We start from the raw sequence: 20,051 nt of genomic DNA, 5'->3' as shown, positions 1-20,051 counted from the left end.
GTGCTGATTTTGCCAAGGTCCCACAGCCAATCCCTCTGTGCTTTGACTAGAAATACATGGAGAAAGGGAATACTTGTACTCATTTTCCTGTTTTCCTTTTTTTTTTTTTTTTTAACACGCAGTGGGCTTGGATCCTTTTAATGCCTATTCCAATGTGCATCTGTTCTCTCATTTACTTTGTTTTCTCTCTCCCATACCACTTCAGGCAGTTTTATTCTTCGCTACCCAGTTGTTCTGTGCAAACACACTCCTCAGCTAACCAAGCTCTTCCCTTTAAACTTTCTATCCCCTGGGGTGTGAAGAAGGAGCCTATCCACTTGTTTTCCAATTTGAAGGTTTTTTTCCTGACTCCAAGTGTGGTGCCCTTCAGAAAAAAAATTAGCAGAACATTTCCTAGTTCAGATATAATCTGGGAGAGTCCTGTAATTAAGTTTAACAATTTTTGTTTGTACCAGCCAGACATAGTATGACTGTTTACCAGGCTGATTGTTGTACATTGAGACATTCAACAGCAATTCCACATGACAAAGTGAAATTCATAATTCAGTTCATAAGACCATAAACAGCTGTGCCAAACTCATTCTGAGTAAAAGAGCTGAACTGAATTCAAAGGCTAGAGCAACTTCATGTGGAGAAAAGGGACATCCTGATGTCCAGAGAAGCTGTCACCTCACTGAAGGGAGCGCAGGGAAATGATTCACACCACTGTTAGCAGGAGAAATGATCTTTAATCATTCTGGTACCTTCCCAGGGACTAATATCAACGGGGCTCTGCAGACCGGGGCAAAGCTGCTGAATGATTACATTGCTCAGAACGACATCGACGCCAGGAGCGTGTCCCTGATCATCTTCCTCACGGATGGGAGGCCGACTGTGGGGGAAACTCAGTCCTCCAAAATCCTCAGCAACACCAAGGAGGCCATCAGGGATAAATTCTGCCTCTTCACCATCGGCATTGGCAACGATGTGGACCACAAGCTGCTGGAGAGGATGGCGCTGGAGAACTGCGGCATGACGAGGCTTTTCCAGGAGGATGAGGATGCAGCCAGCCATCTCAAGGGGTTTGTGCTGCTTTTTTTGTTCTTTGGGTTCTCTGGGAAAGCATTTTGGGATGGAAAATCCTCTAATGAGATATGGTGAGAAATTGGAGTTTCCCTGAGACTCAGCTCTGGCTGGGAGAGCCAGAGTACGATCAGATATTCTGAATGGCTACCCAAAAATTCCCTTTCTCTTATCAGACCCCCTGAGATGTACTGGAGCTCCCAGCCCCTCAGAACAAGGCATTTCTTTCCCTAATTCAGATCACTGTTTAGGACATGTAAACCCACTGAGCTGGGGGGCACAGCTGAGGTCCCAACTCCTCACAGGGAGATGGTAGGAGGAGAGGATGCATTTCATACATCAAATCAACAACATAAACAGCATAGAGAGGATCAGGAATGAAGATTCCAATTTGGAGCAAAAAAAAATTATTTCTTTGTTTTTTGAAAATTATAACATTTTCCCCGAGATCTGAAATATTTGACTTAGAAAAACACACTAAGATCATTCCTGGGATAACCATTATAGTCATCAATTTCCTCATTCTTTGTGACCATTCATTTCCATTATTTTTTGTGACCCAAACTCCTCATAAATTTCCTGAAATCCTCATGCTTCAGTAGGACCAGAGATTGTGTTCCTCTTCTGTGATAAGGGAGCTGTAGTCCAAGGGTAAGTATCAGTTCCTGGTAAGGAACAGCAGAAAGATGTGTGACCACATCTCTGACCAAAATGTTTAGCAATGTGTCAATGTTTCCAAATAAAAATTCTTGGCTTTCACTCCCAAAATGTTAGTGTTTTAACCACAGAAACCAAAAAAAGACAGTTATTGAGTTACCTCTCTCCTGGCTCATGCCTAACTCCTCTGGAGCAATAAATCCAAGCACTTTCCACCAGGGCTTTGCCTTCTGTGGCAAACCAGTAATACATGGACAAGAATTCCTTTGAAACGAAATTCTATAGATCCATCTGTCACTCCACACATGTAATTTCCTCCCCAGGACATGTATTTTGGATAGCAAGTGGCATTCCCTGGCAGAGAGAGGATGTTCTGATGGATTGGGCTGGAGGAGCCCAGTGCTGCAAGTGCTTGTTCAAACGCCTCTCTCTGATGAACAGCTCCCTGTTTATCAAGCTCAGTCATGGCAAACCCATTTGGCACCTGGTGCCAAATTTATACAGAAAAGCACAATCACTGCTGGAGGCCAATTCAAACCTCAGTTGGAGGGAAAACCTAAATGGGTGCCAGTTTAATTTTTTTTTAATGCTCAGCGGGTTATATTTTTATACAGATACTTCCTTGAATTGTACTCTAAGACAGGTTGTGTATCTCCACCATTTGTTACAGCTCAGAAGTTATTTTAGAGAGTCCTCAAGTTTAATTTAGTCATGATTTTAAATCTGGTGAGGTCTCTGCATGAAAGACAATGAGTGCTCAGACAGACTTTAAAAGAAAGTCAACCAATTCAGGCTTTGGGTTCCCTTGGAGAGAGAATAAAGCAGAAAGTGTGACTTTAGCTTCCAGACAGTCTGTTTAACCAGATGTGTCGAATAAATGCAGCTTGAACTAGAAAAAGGGCTGAGGCCAATTCTTTGTTTATTTACCAAATTAAACTCAAATGACTTGCCAAGAGATGAGCAGTTTGGCATTTGAATGGGAAATGTGGTATTCTTGGAGCAGCTTGGGAGGAACCTTCAAAAGCACATTGCTGTAGGGAAAACACAGTACTGTAAACTTGGGCTTTGAGCCTTGGGAAGGTTTTCTTGGCTGTCTGGTGCGAGGTGTTCTCACAAGTGTGGTTGGTCATGTTAACAAGGCATTAAAGGGTTAACCTCCCTGGTTTCAGGAAAGCCATGCCTTGCTCCAACAGAAAATCAGCCATGAGGATGTGAGCTCTCTTGTGCCAGGGTGCCTGTACATAGCAGCTAGAATTCCTCCATTCCTTGGAAATGTCATTTATGTCATTCCTTGGAATCATTTATGGGGGCCATGGTGAGATTCCTTCTTGATTTTCTTTCTCTGTTGGCCCTCATAAAACTGTATTCCTGCCTGTCCTACACTGACCAACCCAATCTAGGGGTCTTTCAGAGATTCAGGAGCTCTGGTTTGGAATCTCTTCAGCTTTGGTGGACTTAAGATTTTAGCCTTACAGTTTCTGGCTCTGGGATACCATGTGTAACACCACTAGAGACCTGTGGGTTACAGCATCTTGTCTAAGTACATTTTTAAATAACTGGAGTGCTTTCTGTGAATCTTGGAAGCCAATAATTCACTTTTAAGTGGTCACAAATATCTCCTTGCAGAGATCTGGAACCACAGTGGAAGGGAGGTGCCTGCCAGGCCATGCTGGGATGGTTCTGAACATACTTAAGAGATTCTGTTTAGGTACCTAAGGAACACTGAACACTAAAATGAGGCAGAAATATTTTTGGTTGACAGAGACCTCTGGAGATTGTGTAGTTCAGCCTTCCTGTTCTGAGAAGAGCTAACTTCAAATTTAGGTGAGGACTTTAAGGGCTTTGTCCACTCAGATTTTGAAAAGCCCTAAAGGCAGAGACCCTCCCACCCTGTTTTTCTAGGCCAAGTTAGAGTGGATATGGTAGTTAAATTTGGTTTCTGATGGCTCAAACTGCCCTGAATGACTTAGGAGCCATTTTAGATAACCTGTGTCCTTGTCCCTGTACCAGTACAAGAGTGTGTTCACACAGCGCCAACAGTGAAAAATGTGTCTTGCTTTAAGGTTCTATGATGAAATAGGAACTCCCCTTCTCTCTGACATCCGTGTTGATTACCCTGAAGATGATGTGGAGCAGGTCACCCAGAACTTCTTCCCCAACTACTTCAATGGCTCTGAAATTATCATTGCCGGCAAACTCATCAACCGCACCTCGGATAAGCTCCATGTGGAGGTGACTGCCAGCAATTCCAAGAAGTACATCCTGCTCAAAACAGATGTGGCTATTGACCTGCCCAGCAGAAATGACATCAGGGGTGTCCCCGGCCTGGAGGATGGCAAAGGTGACAATAATTACATTGAGAGGGCCTGGAGTTACCTCACCATCAAGGAACTGCTCAACTCGCGGCTGAAGAGTGATGACATTCAGGAGAAGGACAAATTGATGGAGAAAGCCAAGTCCATGGCCCTGGCTTACAATTTTGTTACCCCCTTCACTGTTCTGAAGATGAAAGAGGCTGGACTCCACTCGGAGCCACCTCAGGAGGAGTTTGTCAGCCCTTCCACTGACGGCATCGGGGAAAAGGTGCAGAGCCTGCAGGGGCACAAGGCCCCACCAGGTATGAGACCAGAATCACCTTGTTCTGGTAAAAAAATCTTCATTCTGGGCAATGCCTCATGGCTGACTTTGGCACAGGGGTGATCCAGACAGTGAATTGAGGGGTAAAGCTGAGATTTTCATACTAATTTTGCTAATTGTGGGCTGGGTAACCTTTAGCAAAACTTTTAGGCCCCTCACCCTTTTAAAGCACTTACTGTTTTGTAGAAACTATTGGAGAAAAATTGGTGTTCTACATGAAACTTAAAGTGGTTGCAGGAATATATATCCCATCATCTCTCTGAATAATATTTGGGGAACATTTTTAAAATATGTCTCTTTCTGCTGCTCAGTAAGTAATTGTAACAGCCTTCCTTCCCCTCTTCTAGGTATACGCAGAGGGAAAGATAAACAGAGGATTAAAATCTCCAAAACTTCAGGTCAGTGCCTGCTTTCATGCCTCTCATGATGCAAAATAATGGTGACTGATTTATGGAAACCTCAGATGCATATCACTGTGGTATAATCATCCAAATGGTTACGAAGTTCTGTTTGTCAGAGCTACAGAGCAGAGAGGAAAACGAAAACAAATCCAAAATACAGAAAGGATCAGTAGTGAAAAGGCAGATGATCTACAACAGTTAATCCTCATATTTGAGACTTCTGCAGGTTAGGGGAGAACAGAAACACATTCTCTCTGTACTAGAAATAGTGGAAAACCCTTTTAAAAATAATAATGCTGAAATATAAAAAAGTTGTTGACAATAGAAAAAGGAGAAAGTTCTGTAGTATTTTACAATTTTCCTGTTTGTCCTGCACCTTTACTTAACTTTACATGCATTAAACACTGAAGAATAAGTCCAGATCAAGAACTCTGACTTGAATTTCTCTTGATAGGGTCAATTTTACTTTAGAAAGTAGCATTTTTGGCGAGCCTTATTAATGGCAGCTGTCTGATAGTTGATGGTAGGTCAAGGATTGTTGAAAAATTAGGATTATGGGATCAACAGCTGTTGTTGACTGCTCCAGAATGACACTGAGGGCCAGGAGGGGTCACTGTGAGGTGGAGCCATGCAGCAGCCCTTGGTCTGAAAGTGCATTTCTGTGTGGGGATGTAGCTTGCCAAAAAAGAATGTAGAAGAGTTCAAAACATCTACATGATAATTCCCATAAATCACCAAAATTATATTCCGGAAAGAAAATATCCTGATTTTCATCTAGAACTGTTTTGGGTTTTGAGTTGTCATTGAAAACCCAACCTCATCTGTGAGAAAAACAAAACAATCTTTGTGAAAAACAAAGCAAAACTTGGCATTTCCTGGCAAACTCCATCTGACCCTCCAAAAACAACAAACCAGGAGGACTTAGAAAAAAACAGGGACAAACACACTTCAAACAGCAGCTTTGTTGCAATCTGTTAGACACTGGAGTTTTGTGTGGGCTTCTCACATTTGTCTCTTTTTCCATGTCTTCTCAGCGGATGGGGACCCTCACTTCGTCATTGATTTTCCCTCCAGCAAGTTCTCTGTCTGCTTCAATATTGATGGAGAACCAGGGGACATTCTCAGGCTGGTCTCTGATCACAAGGAATCTGGTGAGCAGCCAAGTCAAGCAGTTTCTTGCGGAGGAAAATCAAAGTGTAAGGCCAAGCCTTGCAGCAGACCAAGCACCAAGGTGCCTCAGGCAAGAAAATGATAGGAAATTAGAAAAAGTTTCTTCTGTGGTTCAGCTTCACCATTTACAAAGTCACAGCTTGCAAATAAAAGGTTTGGACTTGCCAAAATTGCTCTGCTGTGGGAAATTCCCTCTTTACTCACAGTACTGTTTGGTTTAGGACAGAGCAAAGTACCCAAGCACCACGGTTCTTTTAGTAAAGAAATCACCAAACTGGCTGGAGAGTCATGACAGTCTTGAGAAAACCCACATGATTCAGGATCTGCTTTACCCAAGCCAATCTGAGCCAAAGCATGGCCTGATCCCATCTGGAATTCTAAGCAGGGCAGCTAATAAGCAGATTATGTCCTGGGAGAGAAAGGGGTGTCAAAACCAGAGACAATTCACAGGCTTGTTTTACAAAACCCCACAATAAATTTGTATGATTCTGTTCTGTGTGGCAGTGGTCTAACCCCCATATTTCTGTGTTCATGTGTGCCTTAAAAATACAAAGTACAGCTCCAGGCAATATTTCCCTTCAACTTCTTTCACAGACTGTTTGTGCCACTGCTTGAATGATTTTGTGGCTCAAGTGCAGAATGAGCTTGAGGAAAACAGACTCTGTAGCACTAGAACCTTGAATCTTTGAAGACAGAAATGAGAGATCCCATCAGGAATAATGGGATATGGAGACATTTAATTTCAGTGTTAATGGCTTGGGTTTAGCCTTGGTTAGCATCAAGCCTCCTCCTTAATTGTCAGTGTTCAGAGGCTTGTGGGAAGTGAGTCACTGTCTTATGGACAATAGGTCGCAACAAATATTAAAATGACTGGGAAACTTACTTTTAGGCTTTAATTGACTCATTGTGGACTTTTAGGCTTTAATTGACTCATTAGGATCTGCACCTTGGAATACTCAAAAGTGCTTTTTTTGTGGCACTGTGTACACTGTGATTAATGGGACTGGAGGCACCTGCCTGCAGAGAAGGCCAGTATTTCTGAGCTTGGGTAAATTTATGTGCTCTGTATGAGGTCACAATTCCATAACAGACTGATTATACTCGTTTGAAGGCTGGTAAGTGAAATAATTGAGCACGAGGTGGCGAGCCTGCATGTCCTCAGTCCCAAGGCTTGAGACATTAGACCAATGTGTCATTGAGACAATAGACCTGTTCCTGCTGGGCCCCTTCCAGCTCAGACTGTTCTGTGGCCCTGTGATCCTGGGTTCCAGCTTTCACTTAAAACAATTTTTTGATTGTTTTCCTGCAAGGTGTAACTGTGAACGGACAGTTAATAGGAGCTCCCGCACCGCCCAACGGCCACAAGAAGCATCGGACTTACTTCAGCACCATCACCATCCTCAGCAACAAGCCAGAGAGGTCTTACCTGGAGATCACACCCAAGAGGGTCATCCTGGACGATGGGGAGAGGCTTGTCCTGTCCTGTGGCCGGAGTGCCGTGGTGCGGAGCAGGAGCCTGGAGGTGTCCATCTCTGCCTTCTCCAACATCACCGTGACCATCCGCGACTCCATCAGCTTCGTCATCCTCATCCACCACTACAAGAAGCCAGCCCCGTACCAGAGGAATCACCTGGGGTTCTACATCTCCAACAGTAAAGGCCTCTCTTCTGACTCCCACGGGCTACTGGGTAGGTGGCAGGTTCTCAGGTTCAGAGCTGTAAATCAGACAAAAATGGTGTTTCTGAGGGGAGACAGGAGGGAAGGAGCAAGGCAGGTGGGGATTAAGTTCCCAGGTGAGACTTTCACATCCTCTCTCAAACAACTTCTCTCTTTCTAGTACCTCCAACTCCTCTCCTGCCTTACCCTGTAGGAGCTTTCTCTCCCTATCCCAGCTGTGCCTGGTTTTCACATTTCCACTCTTATAATGATTGTTCAGTACAGTTCCTATTAGAATACACGTGCTTGATGCTCCCAAGTACAGACAGAAACCAAATCTTCCCCAAGAAATTTTTGTGGCCCCTTTCTTTCAAATGTGAAATGAAAGAAGAGCCACCTTTACCTTTTGAAGGAATTAGGCTTTAGGTAGGCTCAGCTAATGGCCAGATGGTTGTGTTCTTTCAGCCAATGAGAAGTATTGATGGTTTCGGTCATGTACACGTGCAGAACTCTAAAGCTTCTACCATAGTTTCTTTGCCACTCAGCCACCCCCGGGTGAAGGAGAAAGTGATCCCTTAGGAATGGAGTTTTGGACTCAGGCCATTCTCACAAATCCCTAAATCCACACTTAGGTCTGGCCTAGAAGAACTTTCTCCCAAGAAAGCAAGGGAACAGGCCTAGAACTTTTTGGTTGCTGTTGGACATTGTGTGGGTTATTAACCTCCAGTCACCATGTCCCACAGAAGGGAGCTTACTACTGACAGCTAAAAACAACACTTTAGCTCTTTAGTGACCCATGGAAAAAAAATAAATAGGGTTTTATTCTAACCTCTGTGTTTGTGGGATTTAGAAATGAATCACAGGAACAAGCCTCATCCTGCTCTTTTCAGAGAAGATCCATAGGCTGAGAATCCTCAAATGCATCCTACCAAAAAAAACCCCAAAAAACAAACAAACCACCAAACCACAACAATTTATAAACAGGCACAAATCAGCCAGTCATGGACTCTTATTTCATCTTGCCTTGCAGGTCAGTTCTTGAGCCATGAAGTTAAACTTCTCCAGGAATCCCTGAACACGAGTCATCGGGAGGTCGGGCAGAACCAAACAGAGGCGTTGAAGGCAAACCCTACAAACACCCTGAAGGTGAAGGGGAGGCTGGTTCCTGTGGTGTGGAAGCAGAGGAGGATCTACAATGGGCAGCAGGAGGTCGAGTGCTGGTTTGCCAAAAACAACGCGGACAAACTGATCGATGGGAGCTACCAGGACTATTTGGCTTCTCATCCCTTCGACACGGGGACCAGCTTTGGGACAATCAACAGCTTTTAAAACTGGTCACAGCAATGCATTGCAGCAGCATGTGGGATAGCAGGTCCCTTCTGAAGCCTGTTCTAGGCAACTTATGAGTGTTTCCTTATCTTTTGGTGCCAAAGAAACCAAGGATTTTGTCCTTGGAAATCAGCTGTCTCTCTTTCATGCTAAATGAATGCTCATCAGATTCCTGAAGAAAAAGAAGGCTGGGGGAAAGGACATGGTTAAAGGCATGATTGATGCTCTCTCAGTGGGAAGGGGGGGAGAAATGACCCAGTGAACAGTGAAGAGGCTGCTGGCCTTAAAATAAACCCATGCAGGGATCTGTGCAGTACCCCCTGGGGCTGGTGAGTCACCCCACAAAAGGCAGATCATACAGAACAGTGCCTGTTGAGGTGATGGGCTTTGCAAAGAAGTTACTTGGAGCACCTGCTCCAACCTTGGTCCATGGGGAAAGGAGAAAAAGACAAAAAGAGAGAGGAGAGGTGGGTGGATATTCATCTGCAATGACCCATTAGCATCAAACAAAATCAAAACCTTAAATCAACAGGCCACAGGAGGGTATTGCTTTCCTGGTTATTGGGATGAGGTCTGGATTTGCCACTAAACATGACCTTCCCTGAATCACTACAAACCCTTAAAACAGTGGTGAAAACCTTGATGGGGTTTTTTGCTGTCTTGGTGCACAGGCTGTGTGCTTAAAAAGCACCTCTGGTCCTCAGCAACAGCAGTGGTGCAGGCTCCCATTCTGTGGATCAGTTAATTCAGCATAATTCAATTTAAACAACATTGCAGGGTTGGTGATTTCTTGAGTCTTGACTCCCTCAGGAGGAAACAAAGTTCCACTGTGATCTGCCATGTCCTTAAGCATCACACTCCTCCTGCTCAGCAAAGACTAAAACTTCCTAAGGGATGACAACCCAGTACCCACAACAGCTTGTGAGCCTACAAAGCAGCCTCCTGAATTTCTACTAGACGACTCTAGCTGCTTTTGTAATCAGGGAGGAAGTCTTTATTTATTCCAAATTGTCAGAAAATTTTCATCCCGATTTCCCCTGGCTTCTTCTCCTTCCTTACCCTGCAGGAATTTGTGCGCAGCAGGAATTTGGCAGCAGGAGGTTACAGAAGGGTCTGCCAGCCACCCCCACTGCAGGTGGTGCTCCAAACCCAAAACTGCAAGGCTGTGCTGTGTTTTAAAGTGAGGCATCACTGAGCAATGCTGCAGATCAGCCACGGGGGAGTTTTAGCAAAGAGCTTGTCCAAAGGGGACTTGACAACCACAAAGACATTTCCATGGCAAGGCCAAACTGAGCTCATGAACACTCTGCCTTTCCAGAATTGAAAAGGAGGGAGGCTGGGCGTGGAAGCATCTCCAGGAATTAAATGACATCCATGTGTTAGGAGAAAACAGTTGCCAGGGACCCACAGAAATAGGTTCAATCTTGACTGATTTTTATTTTTTTTTTTCCATATTTAACAATTAAATCATATTGTTGCTATTGGAGCTCCAGCTGCTGGGGGTGGGGTGGTGATTTTCCAGTTGCCTGATCAGCTCGTTAGTGCTGCAAGCACCGTGGAGCAGAGCAGGTGGCAAGCATGGTTTCTTGACTCACACCATGTGCTGCCTGCAAACAGCCAAAAGCAACCAGCAAGATTGAGCTGCACTCTGGAAGATCCTTACAGAGAGCTCAGTTAGCACAAAACTCGTGCCAAGGCTCGTACTTTGGAACAGAACATAAAGAAGAAACTACTGCTTTGGGCCCTGCTGTCTTGAGAAATAGCTCTCCTGTGAGGGAGAGCTGAAGGCAAGGCCTTCAGCACAGTCCTGAGTGTGGAATAATAACACTAAATAATAGTAATAATAAGGTTTAATGCTCTGCAGTTTGCTTGTGGGCCAGGAAGAGATGAGGAAGAACAGCTGTGAAGTTGACTCCTCTGCCCAAGAAGAGAGGAGGAAATCACCCAGGCCCACACCCAAACAACCTCCCCTTTCACTGGCAAGGAGCAAACAGGAAAGTGGCAGGGAATTTCTGGACACCCCAGGGTTTGGCAGGTGTCTCCATGCTGTCCTTACTGAAACCTCCCCTCTCCTCCCACATTGTGCTGTCCACGTGCATTGCTAAGGGGAGGGATGGCTCAGGCTCTCCCTCCTCTCCTCTGTATATAGATATGTATATAAGATATATATAAACACACACCTACTGCTGATAATTCATCATTGCTCCTCTTTCTCCTCCTCCAGCCAAGGAAACACATTTCTTTCAGGGCCTGAAGGTAACAAGGATCAAGCCCAATGAAGCACCTGGAGCAATATACTCAAGGTCTCCTGAAGGCTCCAGTTATCCATTTCACAATAAATATTTTACAGTGAACACTGCAGTGAAGCTTTCATTTGGCAAAGATAAAAAACAAGCTTGGAAGCTAAGGCTGTGTGTGTTTTATGCTGCTGGACAGGCTCATGTTACCAGGTGACTGAAGGGGCCACTCACCAGTTAACAATAAGTTGGGAATAAGTAATTTCAGTGGAAAGTTAAAGGTCACTGATGTTCTTTAGTCTCTATACACTTGGTAGGAGGCAAGAACAGACCCTAGGCTTCTACCCCCACATTGAAATGAGAGTTTAACAACAGACTTTAAATACAGTAGAACAGGGCATGGGAAAACAGTTTGTGCTCCTGCTGCCCCAAGAGCAAAGACTATGGACTGTAAATTCCAATTTTTCTCAGCTCTGAAGTGAGCATCACGACACTTCCCTCTCTCACATGGGGAGGAATATGAGAATATTGAGAATATGAGGGGGAATATGTTCAGGCTTGGTCCTCACAGCCCTTGATGCTGTCCCAGAGAGCTCCCAGACCTCTGTGCAGTCATTGCAGTGAAGTTGCATTTGTTCCCATCTCCAAGAGTGTCACAGAGCACTTGGATTCACAGGGATGTGCCTAGTAATTGCACATTGCTCAGACAGCTCAGGAATGAGGCTGAGCACTCACTCTGGAGTGCAATGGAAACAATTGCATGGATTGCATGGCACCGTTCCAGAGATGGGAACAGGGCTGCTGGGACAGCACTGGCTTCACAAGGATTGGGGGGGAGAACCTTCCCCCACATTTTATTTGTCCTGCTATTGCTGATTGTGAACCTTCTCAGCCTCAATTAAGAACTAAAATGAAGATCATATCACTCACAGTTTAGGACAAGGACATTGCTTTGTCCAAATTTGCACTCTCCACCCACTGCAGCATTGCACTGTGCAGCCCCATAGCAAAAGCAAAACTCCAAAATACCAGTGTTGCTCAAAACAGGGAGCAAGTTTCCAATAGGGAAGCTGTTTCCATCTATTTCCAGTCAAAACCTTGCACAGCACAGGACTTATTCCACCCTTACCAGTGCAGAACCCCCCAGACAAGCAGAAGTTGTGCTCTGAAACCAACTGCACTGAGCAATATAAATAATCCATTCAGAGACCTGTGTGCCATGTGTTCCAAAAGCCTTTTATGTGCCAGCAGAAGTAGGATTTTGACCCTTCATTAAGAAAGAAAAACAAAAAAAAAAAAAGGACCTAATTTCCAGAAAAACACTCTAAAGCTGCACAGCTGCAAGTGTAGCCAAGCGTGTCTTGCTCGCTGAGGGGCATCCCAGACTTTGATTTGCATCTAAGGCTTCAAACCACTTTGAAGTCAGGAGAAAAACAACAAACCAAACCCCAAAAAAACCCCCCACCAAATATCTTCTCATGCTCCGAGCTCAGCCTTCACATCTAAATCCATCCAAGTTAGAAAATCCAAATCCTTTAATTTTCACTCCTTAACAAGGGCTGTTTTCTTGGGGAAAAATACAAGGGAGAAAGGAAAAATAAAAGAACATTCCCACCCATCACTTAAGGAGGGGAGTTGTCTTGCAAGAAGCAAAGGCTGTCTAAGGCTTCATGAGGGATCCTGGATCCCTGCTCCAAGGACTGTCCTCCCATTTGGGCTCTGGCTGCACAGCTGTGTCTCTGCATCCAGCCTGGGAATGGGCTGGTGCAGCTGCTCTGTGCTCACCCTCTCCCCAGCACAGCTGCAAAGTGTTTTGCATTTTTGTGTTTATGGACAAATACAGAGGAAAGCAAACAGGGCAAGGCCCTGCACTTCACACTTGGAGCAGAAAGTGCCAGTCCTGGGGTGAGCCAGGGTCTCCTCCATCAGCTGCACCACCCCAGGTCCTTCCTTACCCCAAAACAGGGCTGGCTAATGGGGCTGCAGACACAGCTTGAATCAGACCCTGCAGACATTCCAGTTGTTTATTTTAAACTGAGTGAAAGGGGAGCTGTCAGCTTCCAGTAAACACTCCCTTGTAAGGTGCTGACTGGGATCCATCTGAGTCTGCTCTGGAGCCCAGCACAGGCTGAGGCTGCAGCATCAGGGTTTGCACTGAAGCAGCTCCTGCAACCCAAACCAACCTCTGTGGCTCAAGCTCTTCATCTTTAGGTTTACCAGACCAGCCCTGCTGCAGAAACACAATCTCACCTGTCAGAAAAGATCTCAATAGCTCCCTTTCTCCCCTTCCTCCCTTTCACAGCACTGGGGTTGTGCAGAACATTAAGCACATGAAGGCATTTAATCTATGAAGCAATTTTAGCTCAAAGATTTATTGGATTCCTTATAAAACAGTAAAAAGAATCAGATCCACTGGGACAAGCTTCCCAATTCAAGACATTTAAATACATATTGCAAACCAATTCTTTTGAGCATTGTGCATATAAAAGTGTCACAGTTCAGGTACTACAGAATAGAGCCTTTTTTTTTTCTTTCTTTTTCTATTAAAAAACCAGACAATATTTTCATTTCAGTCTCTAGCCCTGACAAAAGGAAAAAAGTCACACCCAGTTGTCCAGCCAGGGAAAATCCATCCCTGTATCCCCAACCTCAACGTGCCTGCGTGTGGGGGAAACAGGTAAAGCAGATACTGCTCAAGCCTGTCCAGGATGCACAGACAGCATCCACAATTGCAGGATAAATCCAAGATGAGGCAGGCAAAAGGATCTCTGCAGATCCACAAGGGACACCCATTTTTCCCCACCCTGCCCTTCCTTGGCCAGCTCAAGGATCACAGTGCTGCTCCTTCCTCCACTCCTTGTCCTGCTGCTGTCAGATGACCACTTGGTAGCTGGGCTGCTTCATCTTCTGGCTGGTTCCCCAGAGCCCTGGAATGTCCTGGTCGCTTTCAGACTGATCAAAATCCATGTCTGGAGAGAGCAATACCTGGAAAGGAGAACAGACAGATGGAATCAAAGGCCTCAGAGCTTCTCAATTCTGCTTGCTGAATGAGTCAAGCAATCCTACAGAGGGGTCTGCTGCCAGATCCAATCCTCTCTGGTGTGGTGGTGTTTGCAGGGGTCCCAGGATGAGGGAAGAGATGAGGATCTGACTCCATGTTTCAGAAGGCTGATTTATTATTTTATGATATATATCACATTAAAACTATACTAAAAGAATAGAAGAAAGGATTTCATCAGAAGGCTGGCTAAGAATAGAAAAAGAAAGAATGATAACAAAAGCTTGTGGCTCAGACAGAGTCTGAGCCAGCTGACTGTGATTGGCCATTAATTAGAAACAACCCCATGAGACCAATCACAGATCCACCTGTTGCATTCCACAGCAGCAGATAACCATTGTTTACATGTTGTTCCTGAGGCTTCTCAGGAGGAAAAATCCAAAGGAAAGGATTTTTCAGAAAATATCATGGCTACACTCTGGTGGATGGGTAAGGCCTCAAGTTCATCTAGACCATCTCTCCAACAGCAGCCAAGGAGATTTGGGCACCACAACCATCTGGTGTCCCAGCCCCTTCCTTGAGAGCAGAACAGGTAGCTGAAGGCTCTGATCCCCATGAGACACAACTCACACATGGATGCCCAGGCCTGGCTGAGGCCTCAGTGGAGATGCACAAAAACGAGGCCACACATTTTGGGAACAGCTGTACCACACGCAGACCATTTCCCAGGCCCCCAGCTGCTTGTCACCTGCACAGCTCAGCCACAAGGGCAAGCAGGGCTGCAGGCTCAGCCTCAGCCATGGAGTCAGCTCAGGAGGGGTGTCCTGGCCTGGCAGCACCTCATTTCCAGCTGGCACAGCAGCTCCTGGGAGCCAAAGCACAGCACTGACACCTCTCACTGGTGCTTGAGGTAAAAAAACACATTTTTTTTTTGCTGGAGGACCCAAAGGAACCCCTACACCCTCAGTAGTTAACTCCACACCTGAGGCTACCATGGGCTGCTCTGAACTGGCTGCCACCAGCCTGGAGCATTTGCAAGATGCCTACGGAGCCACGTGTGGGCAGCCACATCCTCTGTCAGAGGAAAAAGGCTGGATTTTATCAAGGAGATGGCTGGCATTGGGTTTCAGCAGAAGAGGTGAAACACAATTCTAGCCAGCCAACAATGTGCACGGATAATATTCATGGCTGGACAGGTTGGAATCATTGAATCCTCAAGGTTGGAAAAGACCTCCAGGCTGAGTCCCACCATTAACCCAGCACTGCCAGGCTCACCAGTAAACCTGAATGTCCCTAAGCACCACATCTACATGTTTCTTCAACACTTCTATGGGATGGTGATTCCACCATTTCTCTGGGCAGCCTGTGCCAGTGCCTATCCACATTTTCAGTAAATAAATTTTCTTTAATATCCAATCTAAACCTCCTTGGTGCAACTTGGGGCTGTTCCCTTCAGTTCTTGTTACCTGGGAGAAGAGACCTGGCTACAACCTCCTTTCAGGGAGTTTTAGAGAGGAATAAGGTCACCCCTGAGCCTCCTTTTCTCCTGCATGCCCTAGCTGCTCCCAAACAGACCAGGCTGTTTGCTGAACCCCATCCCACCCCCATCTCCTCAAACACCCTCATCTGAGCAAGAGAAGCTGCACTGTCACCATGAAATCTCCCTGTGCCTGACTCAGCAGCCTTCCAGCTCCAAGACCCAAGTCAAAGGATGGATTTTCATGTACTTTCATCCCAGTGCTCACCCACAGACCGTTCCCAACAGAGCTCAGGATCCCTTGGGCAAAACCAGGAGCAGGGGGAATCACACCTATCTGTATCTCCACACACAGCTGTGAATTAACAAGCCCTCCACTTGTCAGCCACAGGGCCAGTCACCACAGCAACAAAAGCACCAAACAGGAAAAACAAAACTAACACAACTCCAGTGAGTCAGTGAGACTTCAAAGCAGCAGCAGAGCCGCAGGGGAAGATTTCCTGCTCCCCACCCTCACACACACCCCAGCCCCTCCATCATCCTCCTCACTGCCAGACACCCAAAGAACAGCAGCAGAGTGGATTAAGCTCTCTTGTTGTCCCCCTCATTGGTCTCAAGGAATTTTTTTTGTGGTTCAGGACACACACTGGCAAGTTTCCATCTCTCTCACGTGAAGATTTCCTCTGTTTATCACATTAATATTGTGATGCTGTTGGACCTGAAGAAATGTGTGTGTAATTACTCACAGGCAGCACTGTGAACTCACTGAGCTCTGACAGGTTGGTTGTGGGGCCTGCTGAACCGGTGATTTGGGTGGATTTCACCTAAAAACGCAAATCCCCTTGCAGCCAAGCAGGGATCTGTGCATCCAGACCCATCCAGGCTGCCACCTGCCCACCACACACTGCACAGAATTCACAGAAGAGACCTTCAAGATCATAAAGTCCAAGCCATGCCCCAACACCTCAATTTACAGGAAACTACACCAGAAACAGTCCCCCAGAACCTTTCCACAATTCCCCAGGAAGCAGCACCATGAGAGAGCCCCTCATTGCCATGACAGACACAGGACACACCCTCAGGTATCATCTGCAAGCCCAGCTCCAGTCTGGGAGTTTTCAGAACAGCTTGGACAAGGCTCTTTGCCTGCAGGTGCATCCAGGTCAGGATCACAGAGGGTTGGTGGCACAGCTGGGACCTGTGGCCATTCCTCAAGGCCCAGTGCCAAGAAAGAGTTGGAGAACAAGTCAGCCACTTCTGTATTTCTTCATAAACTTCCTTCTCTGCCCATGGTTTTCCATCCTGGGACAACGTGCTGCTGTCTCACTCAGCAGTCCTCAAACACCTCACATTCCACAGAGGGATTTGCCACCAGTCAGGAGGGCTGTGAGGTGGGACAGTTTCCTTCCAGAAGTATTTCCATGTCCACCTTCATTTATCTTCCTGGCACCTGAGTTCACCATGAGTTTGAACTAATTAAAATTTTTTAAAAAATCTAAAAATAAAAAAATAAAATTGTTTCTCAGCAAATCCAACTTGCTCTTGGACTTTCTAAATGTTTCAATGTAAGTAAGCAGCACTGTATTGGTGTCTATCAGCATCTTCATCTAATGAGTGCCAAAATACAGAATTTACCTGCCAAAATACAGAGTTCCTTATGAAGGGAATTAGGGCAGGTGCTGAACTCCACCCTGACCAAAGGCAGGCCCTCATGCAGTATATTAACTTCCCTTCCAGCCTCTGATTTCACCTTAATTTTTCTCACAAGTACCACTGTTAGTGGACTTTTGCTTTAAGGGTTGTCTCTAAAAATGTAATCCTTCAGGAAAGGAACAGAAACTCATCCACCTCCCTGGGGGAAAAAAAACACAACTGAAAAAAGATCAAATAAAACATTATTAAAACTGACTTGTTTTCCTGAGTGGAGGAAACAAAGAAATCACTGATAAGATCTAAAGTTCATGGGAGTTACAAGGGCAAGGGAAAAGAGCCTCAGGTCAAGGGCAGGACACATACAAAGCAAAAATAAGGGCCTTGCAGATGAAATAATTTCACCAGGCTGAACAGCACTGGATGCAAACTGGCATTCAAGAGATCCTTTTCTATCCCACAAAAGGGGGAAAAAAATTACTCCATGAAAATTTGCAAGGCAGGGCAGGGGACTGAAACAACCCAAAGCTTAAGACTGACGTGGAAGGAAAGAAGGATGAAATTCTTCCAACCATAAGAGGGAGTTTGTCCCTTTCAGGGATTCAGTGTAAAAGAAGCAGCAAAAGCTCATCATCTGGTTCACCAAAGGATGAGCCAGTGCCTGTGCCAGTGCCTGACCACCCTTTCAGTAAATAAATTTTCTTTAATATCCAATCTAAACCTCCTCTGATGCAACTTGGGGCCATTCCCTTTAGTTCTCCTGGGAGAGGAGACTGATCCCCACCTGGCTACAGCCTCCTCCAGGAGGCACAATCCTTCTCCAGGAGGGTACAATCCTCCTCCAGGATTGCTGCTGCTGGGTTTCTTCTTGCTGCTCCACCAAGGAGCCAAGGACCGAGCTGAGCTTTCCTGCTGCCCCTGGGGAAAGCACGGAGCGTGGGCTTCTAACAGGTTAACTCAGCCCGCTCTATCTCTGCCCCTCCTTCTCCAAGCACAAACTGCTGCTTCATGTGACAACACTGACACTGCCTCGGTGAGATAGGCAGAGGTTTGAAATTGAAGCCAGCAGTGAGTGGGAGCTGGTGGCGCCTGCAGCGAGACGGCCCCGATGGGCCCTGATAAACCTGGGGGACACATCAGCTCTGCCCAGCCCCCCTTCCTCCTGCCCTGGGCTGAAATTCCCCCACTTGAACAGGTGATTTAGCAGCAACAAGCCCAGAAAATGCTCATTTGCTGCTTCTGAGCCTAAATTCCAGTCAATGCAGCTGTAGGGCTCAGGCAGTCAAACATGATCTGTAGTTCACAGCTCAAGAGGCTGACACCTGAAGCAGGAGCTTAAGGCTATTCCTCAAGGCCCAGTGCCAAGAAAGAGTTGGAAAACAGGTGACCCACTTCTGTATTTCTTCATAAACTTCCTTCTCTGCCCAAAATATTTGTTGGCCAGAGGCACAGGAACGTGTCTGAGCCTGAAGGAGGCAATCCCTGCAGACTGCGCCAAGGAAAAACCAGTCCCTTGGTACTGCAGGGATGGATCAGAGGGTTCAGGATGAACAGGTGAGCTGCACATTGTTGAATTCTTGCTGAAGTCTTCAGAGAAAAGCAGTCAGGTCCTTGGAAGGTGAGAGAAACCTTTGACAGAAAGTGGCAGGTTGTGGGAATTGCTTCCACTACTTGAAATCTCCTGCCTGTTGAGCTGCCAGAGGAGGATTTCTCAGCATCTGGAAATTAGCAGGTATTGTTCCTTCCAGTTATCCATTTCACAATAAATATTGTACAGTGAACACTGCAGTGAAGCTTTCATTTGGCAAAGATAAAAAACAAGCTTTGAAGCTAAGGCTGTGTGTGTTTTATGCTGCTGGACAGGCTCACGATACCAGAGGACTGAAAGAGCCACTCACCAGTTAACAATAAATTGGGAATAAGTAATTTCAGTGGAAAGTTAAAGGTCACTGGTGTTCTTTAGTCTCTATACACTTGGTAGGAGGCAAGAACAGACCCTAGGCTTCTACTCTCACATTGAAATGAGAGTTTAACAACAGACTTTAAATACAGCAGAACAGGACATGGGAAAAGAGTTTGTGTTCCTGCTGCCCCAAAAGCAAAGGCCGGTCATGGGCTATAAATTCCAATTTTTTACAGCTCTGAAGTGGGCATCACAACACTTCCCTCTCTCACAAAGGGGAATATGTTCAGGATTAATCCTCACAGCCACTCATGCTGTCCCAGAGAGCTCCCAGACACCTGCAGTGTTCCAGTAGAGAGCACAAGAGCTGAGTTACTCCTTAGGAAAGAACTCAGAGAGCAAGAGCTATTTCTGTTCACCCTGAATTCCTCAGCAGGAGCTCCAGCAGTAGCCAGGCTGGGATTGCCAGAAATTATCTTATCTTGGTGAGTCTCACCAGTGAGCTGCAGGATATCAGCAGATACACACAGAACACACTGGAACCAGGCCTGGGTGCCAGGAGAAAGGAAGGAATTCCTCCCAGGGACCAGGAGTGTGGACTCTGCCCAGAGGTCAGTGAGAAGTAGACACCACCTACCCAACAAACCACACATGATTAAGAAGAACAAAGTCATCTCAAAGTCTGCTGGAACTGCAGCATTTCCTCCCCCACCAGAACTTTCAAACTGTCAGGCTCAGACTAAACAAAACACAGCCTCCTCCAGCTAAGGGACAATAATCTGGTTGAAAAAATACCAAAAATACAAAATACCAAATACCAAAATAGGATTCCCAGCTAAGCCCTGTCCTCTAAAAGGGATGCTAACAATTACAG

At 45.8% G+C, this 20,051-nt stretch overlaps 2 protein-coding genes across 2 annotated transcripts in view; one reads left to right on the top strand and one right to left on the bottom strand.

Moving 5' to 3' along the window:
• Window positions 1-11,267, top strand: part of ITIH5 (inter-alpha-trypsin inhibitor heavy chain 5) — a 49,395-nt gene extending 38,128 nt beyond the window's left edge. The window contains exons 9-14 of the mRNA XM_058022412.1: window positions 752-1,061; window positions 3,783-4,336; window positions 4,704-4,754; window positions 5,792-5,908; window positions 7,238-7,615; window positions 8,614-11,267. Of these exons, the coding sequence (XP_057878395.1) occupies window positions 752-1,061; window positions 3,783-4,336; window positions 4,704-4,754; window positions 5,792-5,908; window positions 7,238-7,615; window positions 8,614-8,912 (1,709 nt within the window). The 3' untranslated portion in view covers window positions 8,913-11,267. The remainder of the gene's footprint in view (window positions 1-751; window positions 1,062-3,782; window positions 4,337-4,703; window positions 4,755-5,791; window positions 5,909-7,237; window positions 7,616-8,613) is intronic.
• A 2,238-nt stretch (window positions 11,268-13,505) lies between these two features.
• Window positions 13,506-20,051, bottom strand: part of LOC131082816 (store-operated calcium entry regulator STIMATE-like) — a 34,954-nt gene continuing 28,408 nt past the window's right edge. The window contains exon 8 of the mRNA XM_058022963.1: window positions 13,506-14,134. Within this exon, the coding sequence (XP_057878946.1) occupies window positions 14,021-14,134 (114 nt within the window). The 3' untranslated portion in view covers window positions 13,506-14,020. The remainder of the gene's footprint in view (window positions 14,135-20,051) is intronic.

The sequence above is a fragment of the Melospiza georgiana genome, chromosome 4 (assembly GCF_028018845.1).
Source record: "Melospiza georgiana isolate bMelGeo1 chromosome 4, bMelGeo1.pri, whole genome shotgun sequence".
NCBI lineage: Eukaryota > Metazoa > Chordata > Aves > Passeriformes > Passerellidae > Melospiza > Melospiza georgiana.
The sequence above is the reverse complement of the archived record's forward strand: the minus strand, read 5'-3'. Positions and strand labels throughout refer to the sequence as shown.